General features: G+C 49.9%; 1 protein-coding gene across 9 annotated transcripts in view; it reads right to left on the reverse strand.

The window, feature by feature from the left end:
* LOC119951340 (Krueppel-like factor 12) overlaps positions 1-17,721 on the reverse strand; it is a 210,150-nt gene that overhangs the window by 67,262 nt on the left and 125,167 nt on the right. For 5 of the 9 annotated variants that reach the window (XM_038774459.1, XM_038774462.1, XM_038774464.1 and 2 more), the window contains one exon: positions 10,680-10,757. The exons of the other annotated variants lie outside the window; for them this stretch is intronic. In XM_038774459.1, the coding sequence (XP_038630387.1) occupies positions 10,680-10,757 (78 nt within the window). The remainder of the gene's footprint in view (positions 1-10,679; positions 10,758-17,721) is intronic. 9 annotated transcript variants of the gene reach the window in all.

Genomic DNA, 17,721 nt, shown 5'->3' on the forward strand with positions numbered 1-17,721 from the left:
TCTATCTCACTTGCTTCAGTCTGAGGACTTCAACATTCTGGTTGCCACTTTGGACAGTCGGAAAAGGAAACTGGTTGCTGCTTGGAAGTCAGAATTGCGACTGACGGGTTGAAGGCTTCACAAAAGTGAGATCAGGGAGGTGAGGAAGTCAGCGCGGGGCCAACAGAAGTAGAAATCGATCAGAGCAGGAGTTTCAGAGCCAACACCAGAACAAAACAAAAAGCTCCAGCCTATAATCTACAGCTGGATTTGAAGGCACCAGATGTAAACAACGTCAGTAACTGCCCAGCTGTTTTGGCACCAGGGGAAATGAAGAGCTCTGCCTTTTTGCACGTCAAGCATCATATTAAAACTATGCCAGTGGTGTGGTTCCCCACCCCATGCAGCCCGCACTGGGTTCCTGGCAGCTCACACAGTACACCAACTTCATGTCGACATGGATGACTACATGGTCCGAGGGTTTGGCTGGTTAAGGATGTGCTCCAATAATCTTTACGAAAGCAAAGTGTACAAAGAGAAACAAGAGTTAATGGGCGGGAATGAGGCCACCCCCCCCCCCCCCCCGGGGCCGGATCCCCCACGGCCCCCCCAGGACCCCGCTAAGCACCCTCCAAGCCAAGTCCCACCGGGATAGACCTTTTCCATTTCACGCCGGCGGGACTGGCCGAAAATGGCCAGCCGCTCGCCCCATCGGGGCCAGCAGAATTGCCGGGGGAGCCGCCCCCCCGCCCGCCACAGGTGTGGTGAACCATTAAACAAAAGGTTCTTCAAGCCAAGATTCCTTAAAGAAAAAGCCATTTTGCAATAAGCAGTACTTAAATAGTATGTGCTCCTTTAAATAGGGCTAATTAACAAGAAAACTTGAATTTACGTAACACACAGAGCAGGCGGCATGAGGAAAATCAGAAGGAAAATTGAAGGTGGAAATGACCAGGATGACATGAAGCTTGGTCAAAACTGCTGGACAGGAATTTCCCTGCAGCCTTCAGAACCCCAACCTCCGGCTGGAGCTTGCTCTTTGTGGGAAACAGTCACTCATTTTCCTCAGAGCAGCCAATAAAAGACCAGAGGCCGGACTCACTGTCCAATTAGGGATGGCGGGCGGGTTTCCGAAGCTGCAGTGCTGATCAGCTTGGAAGGAGCAGCAGGCTACAAATTGACTGGGCGCTTCAAAATGGAGGTGTGCTCCAACATTTATTTTTTTTTAAGTATAAAAATTGGCTTCAGCATCAGGCCACTGATGTGGACTTGGGGGAGGAAAGGGAGGGGTGGAAGGGCCCGTGTAATGAGCAGCCCAAGGCTGCTGCTGCACAAAGGCAGGCGGGGAGGGCTTTAGGCCTGTCTGGAGCCCTGGAGCATGTCCACACCTCAGGGCTGCTGCCCGGAGGCTGTCTAGTCCATGCAGCATGCAGGGACCTGGAGGCTGACTGGAAATTCCCACTTAATTCCCACCCTTAATTGGTCTTAATAGGTTGTTGATAATGTTAATCAGCTATCTGCCACCTGTGCTCAGGTGACACTGCGATGTCCCTATCCTCCCTCCGCAAGGATGGCCCAGAGGCAGGAGTGAACAGAAGAGCCTGGCAAGCAGGCCAGTGCATGATTGTTAACTCCCACTTCCAATTCTGACAGAGCCTAGAAGTCAAGCTCGCAGGCTTCAAAATGAGAGAGGGGCGGAGAAAGTGGAACTGCAGAGAAACACTGAGTAAATTCCAAAGGATGAGCCTAAGCAGCTACTAATAACAGGACAAAAATAAGAGGCAATGCTCAATATACCAGAGTCAGAGGAAGATACAGTTTGTTTGGAGGTGCTTGAAGGTTTGGAGGAGGCTACAGAGATATTGATGAGCAAGGCCATAAAGAGATTGAAACATGAGCATGAGAAGTTAAAATTGCAACACTCACATTCTGGAGCCAAGGAAAAGTCAGGGAGGAGATGGTGTTGGCTGAGCAGAATGTGATCCAAGATAGCATGCAGACACAAGCCAGAACGTTTGACTATTATTTTCATCCCGAGTGATATGTGCAAGTAATGAAGACTTCCACTGATAAAGAACAATGGAACAGTGGTATCGATTCACATCACATATTGCACAAATGCTTCGAAGTGAAATACGGAGCTTATTGCAATGATGATGAATTCACTTCAGACTTGCACACCGCTGCAGTTAAGGCACTATCTCCAGAGTTGTTTATCATGGGTTCAGAAACATTGGCCGGGATCGTCTCGGAATCAGCAGGGCGGCCCGTACCGGTGTCAAAGAGCGGCGTGAACCACTCCGGCGTCAAGCCGCCCGGAAGTTGCGGAATCCATCGCACTTCCATGGGCTAGGCCGGCGCTGGAGGGGTTGGCGCCATGCCAACCAGCACCGAAGGGCCTCCGCCGGTCGGCACGAGTTGGCGCATGCGCAGGATGGCCAGCGTGTTCTGGTGTTCATGCCACCCCCCGGCGATTCTCCGACCCGGCGTCTTGTTTCTCTCCGCACAGTTACTGCTGTATCTCCAACACTTTCGGTTTTTACTTCAGATTTTAAGTATCTGCCATATTTTGCTTTTGATCATCACCTGCACAACTTTCTCCCAGACCTCCCCCATGTCAGTTTCAACAAAAAGTGGCTATGGATCACTTTTCTTTCAAATTGCTCTTCGTGGTTAGCACTGCTGCCTCACAGCTCCAGGGACCCGGCCTCGGCTGTCTGTCTGTGCGGAGTCTGCACATTCTCCCCATGTCTCCATGGGTTTCCTCCGGGTGCTCCGGTTTCCTCCTACTGTCCAAAGATGTGCAGGTTAGGTGGATTGGCCGTGCAAAAGTGCCCTTTGTTCGGGCAGCACAGTGGCGCAGTGGTTAGCACTGTTGCCCCACAGCCCCGAGGTCCCAGGTTCGATCCCGGCTCTGAGTCATTGTCCGTGTGAGTTTTCACATTCTCCCCATGTTTGCGTGGGTTTCGCCCCCACAACCCAAAGATGTGCAGGGAAGGTGGATTGGCCACGCTAAATTGCCCCTTAATTGGAAAAAATGAACTGGGTACTCTAAATTTATATATTAAAAAAAACACACTTTGTTCAGGGGGCACTGCGTGCTCCGCCTGAACAGGAATCCTGATCGGCGATCGAGCAATGGAGAATCCAGCTCCTAATCTCTTCCTAACTGAAAATCTTTGCAGCATATGCCTTTCATCTGTCAAACTTAATTGCGATTCTCCACATCTACCCTGACCATACAAATAGGATATCAGAATCTGTTCCATAATAATGCAGATAACGCAATATTTCCTTCAACAGTTGCTGCTCTCAGTCCTCGAACCACGGGATGGTAACAAAACATTTGGGGATGATCCTTACATAACGATGCAACTGCACTTCTGAGGTACTTCATGGCTGCAAAACGTTTTGCGACATCCGGAGATCATAAAATGTTCGCAATAAATGCACGGCTTTTCTTTCTTCAGGTGTTTCTTCTGGATTATCTATTGGATTTCTTGGTGACTAACTTATATTGATGGTCTCTAGTTATTCTCATACCTGAACTTCAGGCCTGAGATTTCACTGAATCAGGAGGGCTCTGAGCCTTAGCCAAATGGCGCCAGAGCCCTGAATCCACAACTTCTTCCCCCGGATCTGGCACCCATCATTTTCGCAGAGTGGGGGTGGAATGAATTTTGCCCATCTGTAAAGCCAGCTGCCTTCACACAGAAGCAGTTTTGGTCACCCCTATTTCTGAAAGAAGAGTTGTGGGTTTTAGATGTTTGAGGGAAAGGTCTAAACCTGGTGAAGCTCTTTGGAGAAGTACGGTATCCTTTGGGAGAGCTCAGATATTCCTTTGGGATTATTAAGAGTAGACATAAATGTGTGTAAGAAGTGGATAATACCTGTTGAACTGTTAAAGTCATTTAAATCATTGTTCTATAAATTTTTGAAAAAAGCCTGTAGTTGCTTGCAAATGCACTAGCTGGTTACTGACATAAGCCTAAAGGTTATCATTGTAGAATTTTTTTTTTTAATAAACAATTTTATTGAGGTAGTTTTTGGCTTTATAAACAGTTACAGACATCATCAGAAAGGAAGCAAAAAAGGCAAAAATGTGCAAACATCCACGTACTTTCAATACTTCCACCGTAACATATTGCACAAGCCCGCTCCCCTCCCACCGGTACTACCCGCCATATTTTCCCTCCTACTCTACTCTAACCCCCCCCCCCCCCCCCCCCTGCTGACGCTCACTCTCCCGCAAAGAAGTCAATAAATGGTTGCCACCTCCGGGTGAACCCCTGCACAGAACCCCTCAAGGCGAACTTGATTTTTTCCATCCCCAGGAAACTCGACATGTCCGCAAGCCACCACTCCGTCTTCGGGGGCTTTGAGTCCCTCCACGCCAATAATATTCGTCGCCGGGCTATCAGGGAAGCAAAGGCCAGCACATCGGCCTCTTTCTCCCCCTGGACGCCCGGGTCTTCCGAAACCCCAAAAATTGCCACCCCTGGGCTCATCACCACCCTTGTTTTTAGCACCTGGGACATGACCCCCGCAAATCCCTCCCAGTACCCCCTCAGCTCAGGGCATGCCCAAAACATGTGAACATGGTTCGCTGGTCCTCCCGCGCACCTAGCGCATTTGTCCTCTATCCCGAAAAATTTGCTCATCCGAGCCACCGTCATATGGGCCCGGTGAACGACCTTAAATTGGATCAGCCCGAGCCTAGCACATGTCGCGGTCGAGTTTACCCTACTCAGGGCCTCTGCCCACAGCCCATCCTCCATTTCCCCGCCTATCTCCTTCTCCCATTTAAGTTTCAGTTCCTCTGTCTGGGACCCTTCCTCCCTCATGAGCACCTTATAAATACCCGAGACTCTACCCTCCCCTTCATCCCTCCCAGAGACTATTCTGTCTAGGATCCCCATTGGCGGGAGGCGCGGGAAAGATGGGACCTGTCTACGAACAAAGTCCCGCAACTGTAGGTATCTAAAATCATTTCCCCTTACCACCCCAAATTTCTCCTCCAAGCTCCTCAAACTCGCGAAGCTCCCTTCCAGGAACATATCACCCACCCTTCCCGCCCCTGCTCGCCGCCATACTCGGAACCCCCCATCCATACTGCCGGGGGCAAACCGATGGTTGTCGCAGATTGGCGCCCAGACAGACGCCCCCATCTCCCCCACATGCCTCCTCCACTGGCCCCATATCCGCAGGGTCGCCACCACTACCGGGCTGGTGGTGTACTTGGCCGGCGGCAGCGGTAGAGGAGCCGTGACCAGGGCTTCCAAACTGGAGCCCCTGCACGAAGCCGCCTCCACCCGCTCCCAAACAGACCCCGTACCCACCATCCACTTCCTTATCATAGCGATGTTGGCCGCCCAGTAATAATTGACCAAACTCGGCAAAGCCAGCCCTCCCTCGCTGCGGTTCCTCTCCAACATCGCCTTCTTCACCCGCGGAGACTTTCCCGCCCAGACAAAGCTCATGATCAGCCCGTTAACTCTTTTGAAGAAGGACTGTGGGATAAAGATCGGGAGGCACTGAAAAATAAACAAAAATCGAGGGAGGATTGTCATCTTTACAGTCTGCACCCTCCCTGCCAGCGACAGCGGAAGTGCATCCCATCTCCGAAACTCTCCCTTCATTTGCTCCACCACCCTGGCCAAATTTAACTTATGCAGCCTGCCCCAGTCTCGTGCCACCTGGATTCCCAAATACCGGAAATTTTCCTCAACCAGCCTAAACGGTAGCCCTCTCAATCTGTTCTCCTGGCTCCTTGCCTGGACCACAAACATTTCACTCTTGACCGTATTTAATTTGTATCCTGAGAACTGGCCGAACTCCCTCAGCATTCCCAGTATAGTTCCCATTCCGGCCACTGGGTCCGACACGTACAGGAGCAGGTCGTCTGCATAAAGAGAAACCCTGTGTTCAACCCCGCCCCTCACCATCCCCTTCCAACCCTCTGCGGCTCTCAGCGCCATCGCCAGCGGCTCTATGGCCAGCGCAAACAGCAGCGGGGAGAGCGGGCAGCCCTGCCTGGTCCCTCGGTACAACCTAAAGTACTCCGACACTTCTCTGTTGGTCCTGACGCTGGCCCTCGGGGCCTGATATAATAATTTGATCCAATCCACCAATCCCTCCCCGAACCCAAACCGTCCGAGCACCTCCCATAGATAGTCCCACTCCACCCGGTCAAAGGCCTTCTCGGCGTCCATTGCCACCACTACCTCCACCTCTCTACCCGCCGGGGGCATCATTATCACGTTGAGCAATCTCCTCAGATTGGCCGCCAGCTGCCGACCTTTCACGAACCCCGTTTGATCCTCCCCAATCACCTCCGGTACACAGTCCTCCATTCTCCCCGCCAGTACCTTTGCCAGGAGCTTGGCGTCTACATTAATCAGGGAGATTGGCCTGTAGGACCCGCACGCCTCCGGGTCTTTACCCCGCTTCAATATCAGAGATATGGTGGCTTGTGACATTGTCGGCGGCAGGGTCCCTCTGTCCCTTGCCTCATTGAAAACCCTCGCCAAGACCGGGCCCACCAGCTCAGAGAACTTCCTATAAAACTCTACTGGGTATCCATCCGGCCCCGGGGACTTCCCCGACTGCATGGCCTTTAGGCCCCCCAATACCTCCTCTACTCTAATCGGGGCGCCCAGCTCTTCCACTCGCCCCCCCCCCCCCCCCCCCCCCCCAACTGTTGGGAATGTTAACCCGTCCAGAAACCTTTTCATCCCCTCCGGTTCTTCCGGCGGCTCCGAAGAATACAGCTTACGATAGAAGTCCCGGAATACCCTATTCAATTCTGCCGGATCCTCCACTTTGCGCCCCCCCTCGTCCCTCACTCTACCTATTTCCCTGGCCGCCTCCCTCCTCCTGAGTTGCTGCGCGAACAGTCTGCTAGCCTTTTCCCCATACTCGTACACCACTCCCCTCGCCTTCCTAAGCTGTTCCACGGCCCTGCTCGTGGATAGTGCCCCCAGTTCCGCCTGTAGCCTCCGCCTTTCCCTGAGTAAAACCTCCCCCGGGGACTCCGCGTGCTCTTCATCTATCCGGCCCATTTCCCTGACCAATCTATCCATCTCTGCCCGGTCTGCCTTGGCTTTGTGGGCCCCAATTGAAATCAGCTCCCCCCGCACTACTGCCTTTAGCGCCTCCCACACGGTCGCCGCTGAGACCTCCCCAGTGTCATTCACCTGCAGGTAATTTTTTATACATTTCCGAAGCCTCTCGCAGATCCCCTCCTCCGACAGCAGTCCCACATCTAGCCTCCATTGCGGGCGTTGATAACTCGCTCCCCCGAACTGCAGGTCCACCCAATGCGGGGCATGGTCTGAAATGGTAATTGCTGAGTATTCCGTGTTCTTTACCTCCCCCATACAGTCCCTGCTTATTACAAAGAAATCTATCCTGGAATATACTTTATGGACATGCGAGTAAAATGAGTAGCCCCTTCCTGTTGGCTGTCCCTCTCTCCAGGGGTCCACTGCCCCCATTTGCCCCATAAACCCTTTCAGCTCCCTTGCCATTGCTGAGAGTCTACCCGTTCTGGGACACGACCGATCCAAAGTCGGGTCAAGGACCATGTTAAAGTCCCCTCCCATTATTAGCCTGCGAGAATCCAAGTCCGGGATCTTCCCCAGCACTCTTTTAATAAAGTCCACGTCATCCCAGTTCGGGGCATATATATTCACCAGCACCACCCTTCTCCCCTCCAGTCTGCCCCGTACCATCAGGTATCTGCCCCCCCTGTCTGCAGATATGCCCTCTGCCTCAAATTACACGCGCTTGTTGATCATGATTGCCACCCCTCTGGACTTCGAGTCCAAGTCCGAGTGGAAGACCTGGCTAATCCAGCCCTTCCTTAGCCTGGTCTGGTCTGACACTTTCAGATGTGTCTCCTGCAACATAATTACGTCCGCCCTCAGGGCCCGCAAGTGCGCGAACACCCGCGCCCTCTTAACCGGCCCATTCAGTCCCTTGACGTTCCAGGTGATCAGCCTGGTCGGGGGGCACATCCCACCCCCCCCACCCCGCCGGTCAGCCATAGCCTTTCTCGGGCCGGCCCCTGACCCGTGCGTCGCGCCATTCCTGGCCCGCCCTTTGGCTGCCTCCACCCTCGACCTCCTTTCCAGTGCCTATTTCAAGTCCCTCTCCCGTCATCAGAACAACCCCCCCTCCCCTAACCCCATCCCCCGATACCCCCAGCCCCGCCATCTACTGGCTGTAACTTCCCCCCCCCCATCTGACTTCCTTGACTAGCCAATCTGCTAGCCCGGTGACTCAACACTCCGGCGCCTTCCTGTCCCATTCCCCTTGTTCCCCGTCCTCCTCCCCCCCCACTGGGGCAAGCCGGCTCCAGTGTCTTCCACGAACTGCACAAAAAGCCCAAACAGGAAAAAAAAAAAACATAAAAAGGGAAAAAACCACAGAAAAAAGAGAAAAAGCACATAAATGTCCATGAACATAAGGAAAGAGTCTCAAATGTTCCGCTTGGCCCCTTTGGCCCCGCAAACCGTTGAGCAGCGGTCCAGGCACATTCGGCGTTCCTTCCCACAAAAATCCTCGGGCCCTAACTCGCGTCCTTGGGGCCTCCTTTCGGGACCAGCCCCAGGTCCCTCACAAAATCCATCGCTTCTTCGGGCTCGGAGAAGTAGTGGTGTTGACCCTGGTGCGTGACCCATAGCCGGGCTGGGAACAGCAGACCAAACTTCACGTGCTTCTTGAACAGCACCTCCTTGACATTCTTAAAGGCTGCTCGCCGCCGAGCCACCTCCTGGCTTAGATCCTGATAAATGCGGAGAACACTGTTGTTCCACGTGCTGCTCCTGGCGCTCTTTGCCCACTGCAGCACCCGTTCCTTGTCCACGAACCTGTGGAACCTAATCACCATCGGGCGGGGGGGTCCGCCCGGCCGCCCCTGCCTTGCCTGCACTCTGTGTGCCCCCTCCAGCTCCAGCGGTCGTGGAAAGGCTTCGGCTCCCATCAGCTGCTTCAGCAGGTCTGCTACAAACGCTGCAGCATCAGCTCCCTCCGCCCCCTCCGGGAGGCCGACCATCCTCAGATTGTTCCTGCGGACTCTATTCTCCAGCTCCTCCACTCTGTCCAGCAGTCTTCTCTGCCGCTCTTTCAGGCCGTCCACTTCTACCGCTGCAACCGTTTGCGCATCCGCCTGCTCCTCCACTGCCTCTCCCAGCTCCTTAACTTTAACATCCTGGGCGTCCAGCCTCTGGTTCAGCTGATCCACCGCTTTCTGGATTGGGTCCAAGCTGTCCCCCTTCAGCGCTTCAAAACTGGACTTCATTACCTGGAGCATGTTATCCAGCGCCAACTGGATTGCTGAGTCCGGGGTCCGTGTGTCCGCCATCTTAGGTCCCAGGTAATTTTCTTCAGGTCCTTGTCTCTATCCCTTTTTCTCCTTCTTCTTCTGCCTTCTGGAGTCCTGCTGTTCCATATGCCGCAGCCCGCTCCTCAGCGCCTTCGCTGCCGCTTTCCTTTGCCCAGCACCTTAAATTTTTCCCCCCTCCTGGGCATCTGAAGTGGGTCCAAGCTGTCCCTCCTCAGCAACTCCAAACTTTTTTTTCCCTTTGTCCTGGAGGAAGGAAGGTCCGTGGGTCCGCCATCTTACCCTTCAGGTCAGCTTCCTCCTTGTCTCCGTCTCTCTCTCTTTCTTCCTCACCTGCTGGCCTCCCACACTTTCATTTTCTGCAGCCCGCTCTCCTCTTCTATTCCCGGCAGCCTTTCTGCCGCCTCCGTGGTCCCGCTATCGCGGGGAAACAGCTGTTCAGGCCCGCCGGAGTGAGAGCCCACCGAATGTGCGGCTCACTCGGACATCGCCGCCACCGGAAGTCCATCATTGTAGAATTAGCACTCCTTAACTACTTCTATAACCTATTGCCATTAACATGGAGGAAGGGGGGAGGGCTGTAAGTTCAAAATTTGATTGACAGCTCCAAGAGGTTTTTGAAAGTTTCTTTTAATGTGGGGTAATAAATAGGTGTTTGTTTTTATAAGGAATTAAGTACTTGAAGGATTTAAATGAATTGAATTGAATTGAATGGGCTTTCATGAATCACTCTTTGTTTTCATATAGTGAAATCTATAATAGATAGAACACCATTTTGTTTCATCAGCATGGCTAGTGGGTCTACCCATGGTGGATGCTGGATGAGTTGGCATGGGAAGGTGCTAAGGGAAAAGTGTAGTGGATGTGAGGATCAGGAGTTGGCAGGAGTTGGATAGGGGCATCGTGAGTTGGCTTGGAGGGTATGAAGAGCCATGGAGCGTGGGTGGGGGGGCATGAGGTGGTACAGAATGTGGCATCAGGGATATGAGGGGGTCAGGTCCGGTTTTTTGTTTTATGCTTTTTCTTAAAATTGGGATGAAGGCTCAGAGCACCGAGGCGGACGGCTTAACCAGCCCACCTCAGCACCTGGCAGCCCGTTTCCAGTTTCAGTGGGCCTGATACTAGTCAGCTCCCATTTACCACACCCTGATGGTTTGGGGCAATTTTTCCTGAGTCAGTCTTGCAGTCAGGCAATTTCCCAACTCGGCAACCCAACTTGGGAGTGGAAATTCAGGCTTAGCTATGGGCTAACCAAGGCTCAATACAGGTTTAACATAACATCCCTACTTTTCAATTCTATCCCTCTAAAAATAAAGCCCAGTTCTTGGTTTTGCTGTTTTATGGCTTTGCTGACCGGTGGTAGAATTTTTACTGATTGTCGTATTTGTACTCTGTGATCTCTTTGTTCCTCTACTCCAGGATGCAGCTCTCCCTAAAGCACAAGACAGCCACAGAAAGGCAGCTGTAGTTACAAACATACATGTCACAGTTTGTTTCAACTCAGCAAGATCATACAACAACAAAGCAAGGTAATTATGTAAAGCAGTAAGAACAAGTAGCAAAATACTGAGGGGATGAATCACCCTGCTCCTCTTGGACCTAAACACCTGCGAAAAAAACATTGGTCTTCAAGACAGTGAAAATTTATGCGAACCTATTGAAGGAACAAGGGACGTGTCAGAAGTAGGTGTTCATCAGAGTTAACCCAGTCCTATCCCAAAGAGAGTCATTATTGGAAGTAAAGACAAACATTTGGACGCAAGTACATTGCAGATCATTCTGCATCTGGGTGCAATTTATAATCAAACTGAGAGTTCTCATCAGATCATGGTAGCACAGTGGTTAGCAGCATTGCTTCACAGTGCCAGGGTCACAGCGCCAGGGTCCCAGGTTCGATTCCCAGCTTGGGTCACTGTCTGTGCGGAGTCTGCATGTTCTCTCTGCGTGGGTTTCCTCCGCGTGCTCTGGTCCCCTCTCATAAGTCCCAAAAGATGTGCTGTTAATAATATAATAATAATCTTTATTGTCACAAGTAAACTTCATCCACTGCAATGAAGTTACTGTGAAAAGCCCCAGGTTGCCACATTCCGGCGCCTGTTCGGTTACACTGAGGGAGAATTCAGAATGTCCAAATGACCTAACCATAAGTCAAGGTAAATTAGGTAATTTGGACATTCTGAATTCTCCCTCAGTGTACCCGAAAAGGCGCCGGAATGTGGCGACTAGGGGCTTTTCACAGTAATTTCATTGCAGTGTTAATGTAAGCCTACTTGTGACAACAAAGATTATTACTTTAAAAAAAGATACAAACAGAAGTGTAGAAATGATTCATTCACCAGAAAATGAGAAACAGGCGCAAAGAAAATATGGACCCATGATTACAAAGATTTGGCATTTTGAAATTCTCAAATATGCACAAAAAAACTGAAGGTTTAAATATGGCTGTGATCTCACAATTCTATTTTGCCTGGTCTTGAAATTGCGGGATTTAAAAGCTAAAAACCGCATCACCCTTATTCTATTTCACAAAGCAAGAGGATCGGAAATATTTGAAAGGGCTCCCAAATGTGCCACATCACCCTGTTTTCTCTCCCCCACCCAAGGTGGGACAGTTGGTGGCAGCCGAAAACATTGTTCAGAGCCAAACAAGTAAATGATTCAATCCTGGTGGATTCGCCAGGATCAGGGAAAAGAGGAACAGGCATTCAAGGCCACAAAAAACAGGGACGGTCAATTGGCTCAACCAGTCTTTGTTGGTATTCATCCCCTGTTTCCATATATCCCTTAAATTCCCCTTTCATTCAATGACCTATCTAACCTATTCGTGGGAATGGTTTCTGTTTCAATCACTTACTCAGGTAGTACATTCTACAGCCTTTCAGCCCAAGTTTCAGACTGCTAGCTGTACTAAATTTTTTGCACTTAATCTTATACCAATATCACCTTGTTCTAGATCATGAACCACTGTAAGCAGTCTGCTTCTCTGCCACATTCTTTCTTAGCTGAAAAGCCAAAACTCCTGCAGTCTTTCCTCAAAGCTCTTGCGATTGATCTTGTGAATCTTGTCTCCACTACCTCCACACTCGAATGTCTGCCTTCTTTTCTTCAAGGTTGGGTCTGAGCAAACCTCTGATCCCTCTGGCTTATACTTTACAATAATAAGCTTTACTATTGTCACAAGTAGGCTCACATTAACACTGTAATGAAGCCACTTTGAAAAGCTTCTAGTTGCCACAGTCCGGCGCCTGCTCGGGTACACCGAGGGAGAATTCAGAATGTCCAATTCACCTAACAAGCTCGTCTTTCGGGACTTGTGGGAGGAAACCAAAGCACCTGGAGGAAACCCACAGACACGGGAAGAACGCGCAGACTTGGCACAGACAGTGACCCAAGCGGGAATCAAACCTGGGACCCTGGTACTATAAAGCAACAGTGCTAACCACTATGCTATCGTACTGGTCAGAGGCAGCACATCAATTTCAGTCCTACAAGTTTATTCAAATTGTGGTTTGTCAACATATGTTTTGGCAGGCCAAAATGATAACATACAACAGAACTAAGTTCTTGAATATTCACCATTGGATATTGTTAACAGTCAGATGGTATATTTTTACTGAAGTTTTCTACTTCAGCTACTTTTTCACATTTAGAATGGTCACACACAAGCCGGTGTTGGGCCTGAGACACTCACGTTCAAAATTTAAGTTTAGTTCCTCAGGATAAGCACCTTCGCTGCCAGTTCTGAAATTATACTGCCTCCCATTTCTTTTAGTAACCAATTCTATGGGGAAATATCCAGCATTTCACCCTTCCTGCCCATAACAGTGCTACGCCTCAGCAGAAATGTGGGCGTGAAAGTCCTTTCATCGCTATAGATACCAGATGTCACGTGTGCAACCTCTCCCTATAACGCCCACCTCATTTCATTGTCGCTGCATTCACCACTCCATGGCCAGCAGACACTGACTGAACGCTTGAATAGTTTTGACCAATTCTTACAAAACAAACACATCAGAATGCATCTCACTCAAAGGTCACATCCACCCATTGCAAGGTACAAGTAGAACAGAAATCAGCAAAATAGAACATTTTATAGACTTACCTCATTATGTTAGGACGGTAAAAAGTCAGTGAGACATTTACTCTCTTGTGATATCACATTACAATTGAACCTGACTGGTAATTAGGAGGGTGTTCCCAATAGCTGATAAAGTAAGTGCACAGTGTGATTCAGAGCCATGCAAAGATTCAGGCCCCAATCTACACTGCATTAGATTATCTCAGGTGGAGCCATGCTGCATTATGACCTCAGAAGAGAGTAAGAACCCACAGCCTATCTGTCCCTAAATCATATCCAGTTGATCCTGTTGGATTGAGGCCTAACTGTTACAATTTTCATCTTCAAAAAAAAGAGGAAACTGAAACACAAAGCATTTTTATTGTGTTCCTTCAGCCTCTGCTACAGATCCCGCATCATTGAAACAATAATCTTTTATCTGGAAACAAAAATCATCGCGAAATACAGAAAAGTGGCTCCTACTCTTTGAGAAGGCTGTTGGAAATATATTAGAGAGAGAAGAAGAAATATAAGAGGGGGAAAAAAACATCCATGGCTATACATGGAAGTTAAAAGATAAGGGGTGCGATTCAATGGCATCACCGCCCCCAACTCAGTGATGCAACGAGACCATTAAATCTCACGAGAGGCTTCTCTCAACATTCGCGATGCTCAGGACGCCTTGCAAGGTCTAACGGGATCGCAAGAGGGCGAGATCCACATATGCATATGTCAGTACCCAATTCTCCAGAGGCTAGGAACAAACACCCATGCCTGGGAGACCTTACCATGGCGCCGTTTAGCACTGATCCACACAACCATGGACCAGGACAAGGCCTAATAGCACATGGGGGGTCCCAGACCATTGGAGACACCTGGGTGGCCAGGAACAGGGCAGGATGGCCCCCTGGCCCTCCCTCTGGCACCATGGCAATGTCTCAGGGCACCCAGGTGTCACTGCCAGAGTCCAAGTGCAGTGTGACAAGGTGCCTCAATGGCACTGGCCAGGGCAGGTATGAAGAGGGCTCTGCAGTTTGGCGATGAAGGGTCGTGGGGAGGCCCGAAAGGGGAGTGGATAGGCCTGAAAAGGGGAGCCATCAGCAACCCTATAGTGGGTGGGGGACACACTCAAGCTCACTTAGAGATCTGGGCACCCCTGCAAAATAGCACCCTGATCTCTGCGGAGCCAGTCTCACCCATGAGTTCAGCTCTCCATTCATTTCTAAGTGTGGGGTAGACCGGTGAGAAATTCCCCAAGGCCAAAAAAAATGACTCTGGGAAAAATCTGGGTAAATGCCACAGGAGACCTCTCACGGCGTTTACCAGGCTCGCCACGCCTCGCAAGATCGAGACATTGTGATCTAGATCCTGCCAACAATGGGCGGGATCCATATTTGGCAAGATGTGTATTAAAGTGAGCAGCTAGTCTCACTTTAACATGCACTCGCCTGATCTACTCAAGGCATTGGGATCAAAACCTTTTGCCTCGGAGACCCCAGGCGAGCACCGGTTAGTGCTGGTCTTCACAAATGGGAACCATATCTAATCCATTGGCTGCAAGATTGCATAGTTCAGTCTGTCGCATGATGCTTTTGCTGTTTGGCATGCAAATAGTCCTGTGTGCAGCTTCGCTAACTTGACGGCTCATTTTTAGGTATATCTGGTGCTTATCCTGGAATGCCCTCCTGCACTCTTCCTTGAATGGGTAAGGGTGTTTATGAGGGAAACCCAAGTGGGACATTTAAACTCAGTGCACAGGACATGCAGACGCAATTTCCACCCTTGGAATGGCCTCAACACACACCAGAGTGTTCTACAACTTCATGGTGGAGGCCTAAATCCTCTTGAAAGACGATGGTATGTCCGTTAAGCTGTCAAGTGATTTAAATCCACTGGCCTTTACACTTTGTAAAAAAATTGCCTGCCTGTATCCAAGAATGAAAACAAATTATTTGTGCTTTTTCAATAGGTATCTGCTGATATAACCCGAAGGGCTATCATTATTATTACTTGTTACTGTTTTTACAACCTGTCATTATCAAAGTTGGGAGGGGTGGGAACAGTTGTAAGTTCACAGCTCCAAGTGATTATTAAAGGATTTGCAGACTTGATGTGGAGTTAAGAACAAGAAATCCAGGTACAACCTCCGCAAAGCCAACCAGGCTTATCAGAGACAATATCAGACCAAGCTCGAGTCCCAGACTAGCGTTACAGATTCTCGTTGATTGTGGCAAGGCCTAAACAACATAATGGGCTACAAAGCGAAACCGAACAGTAACTCCGGCAGCAGTGCACCCCTCCCCGATGAACTTAATGCATTCTATGCTCGGTTCAAGCAGGAAACCATCAAACCACTGCCCCAGCAGCCCCGGGCACACCCATACCCACCGTCAGAGTTTCCGAAATCATTTCAGCCTTCCTGAAAGTGAACTCTCGGAAGGCGACTGATCCTGCACAGACCAGCTGGCAGATATGTTCACGGACATCTTCAAACTCTCCCTACTCCTTTCTAAGGTCCCCACCTACTTCAAGAAGACAACCATCACACCGTTGCCAAAGAAGAACCAGGCAACGTGTCTCAATGACTACTGTCCAGTGGCCCTGACATCGATTGTAATGAAGTGCTTCAAGAGGTTGGTCATGAGGCACATCAACTCTATACGCCCAGGGTACCTTGATCCACTGCAATTCGCATACCGCTGCAACCGGTCCGTAGCAGACACCATCTCCCTGGCCCTACACTCATCCCTGGAGCATCTCGACAACAAGGACTCCTACATCAGACTCCTATTTATACACTACAGCCCTTTCAACACCATAATCCCAGCCAAGCTCATATCAAAGCTCCTAAACCTAAGACTTGGCTCCTCACTCTGCAACTGGATCCTCGACTTTCTGACCCATAGACCACAATCAGTAAGAATAAACAATACGCCTCCTCCATGATAGTCCTCAATACCGGGGCCCCACAAACCAGCATACTTAGTCTCCTACTATACTCCCTGCATGTCAAATTTTGGCTCCAACTCCATACATAGGCTTGCTGACAACACGATCATAGTGGGCCGGATCTCAAACCATGAGAAGTCAGAATACAGGAGGGAGATAGAGAGCCGAGTGGAGTGGTATAACGACAACAATCTCTCCCTCAATGCCAGCAAAACTAAAGAGCTAGTCATTGACTTTAGGGAGCAAAGTACTGTACACACTCCGGTCTGCATCAACGGGGCTGAGGTGGAGACAGTCGACAGCTTCAAATTCCTAGGTGTAAACATCACCAACAATCTGTCCAGGTCCACCCACGTTGACGCTACGACCAAGAAAGCACAATACACCTATACTTCCTCGGGAAATTAAGGAAATTCAGCATGTCCACATTGACTCTTAGCAACCTTTACAGGTGCACCATAGAAAGCATCCTATCTGGCTGCATCATAGCCTGGTATGGCAACCGTTTGGCCCAAGACCACAAAAAACCAGAGAGTCGTGAACACTGCCCAGTCCAGTGCACAAACTCGCCTCCCATCCATTGACTCTTTCTACACCTCCCACTGCCTTGGGAAAGCAGGCAGCATAATCAAAGACCCCTCCCACCCGGCTTACTCACTCTTCCAACTTCTTCCATCGGGTAGGAGATACAGAAGTTTGAGAACACTCGCAAACAGATTCAAAACCAGCTTCTTCACCGCTGTTACCAGACTCCTAAACAACCCTCCTATGGACTGATCTGATTAATACCACACTCGTGTATGCTTCACACGATGCCGGTGTCTATGTATTTGCATTGTGTACCTTGTGTTGCCCTATTGCATATTTTCTTTTCATGTACAAATGTCCTGGAGGGTATCTGAGGCAAACTTAGGCTTCCCCAAAAACCTCTGCCCATTATAAAGAAAATAAATTATTACATTCATATTGTGCTTTGATTACCGCAGAGCCTCCCAAAACATGTTAAAGCCAAAAAAGGACTTTTTAAACTGTTGTTACGCTCTCTGTAGAACTCAATGGAATTCTTGTCAGCCAAAAGCTGACTTCAGTCCCACTGAAGCCTCACACTTTCACTTGGCCAAGGGAGTTGATGGTTTCCAGGATCAAAAAGTTTCATCTTCCTTCACTCAGGATGTAGCTGGGAGCACCTCAAGCAGATCGTCATTAGCATTCAGGGCCAGGAGTCATTGAGGTGCCTGTTATATAAATTACCCCATGACCATGACCAAGAACAGGGCCCTCCAAATTTGGGCGAGGGCAGATGGGAATTCTACTACACCACACTTGCAATGGTAAACTGGGTCTGGACGTCGGAGATCCATGCTTTTCCTAAAGTTTCCCAAATATAAAG

The sequence above is a fragment of the Scyliorhinus canicula genome, chromosome 17, assembly GCF_902713615.1.
Source record: "Scyliorhinus canicula chromosome 17, sScyCan1.1, whole genome shotgun sequence".
Taxonomy (NCBI): Eukaryota; Metazoa; Chordata; class Chondrichthyes; order Carcharhiniformes; family Scyliorhinidae; genus Scyliorhinus; species Scyliorhinus canicula.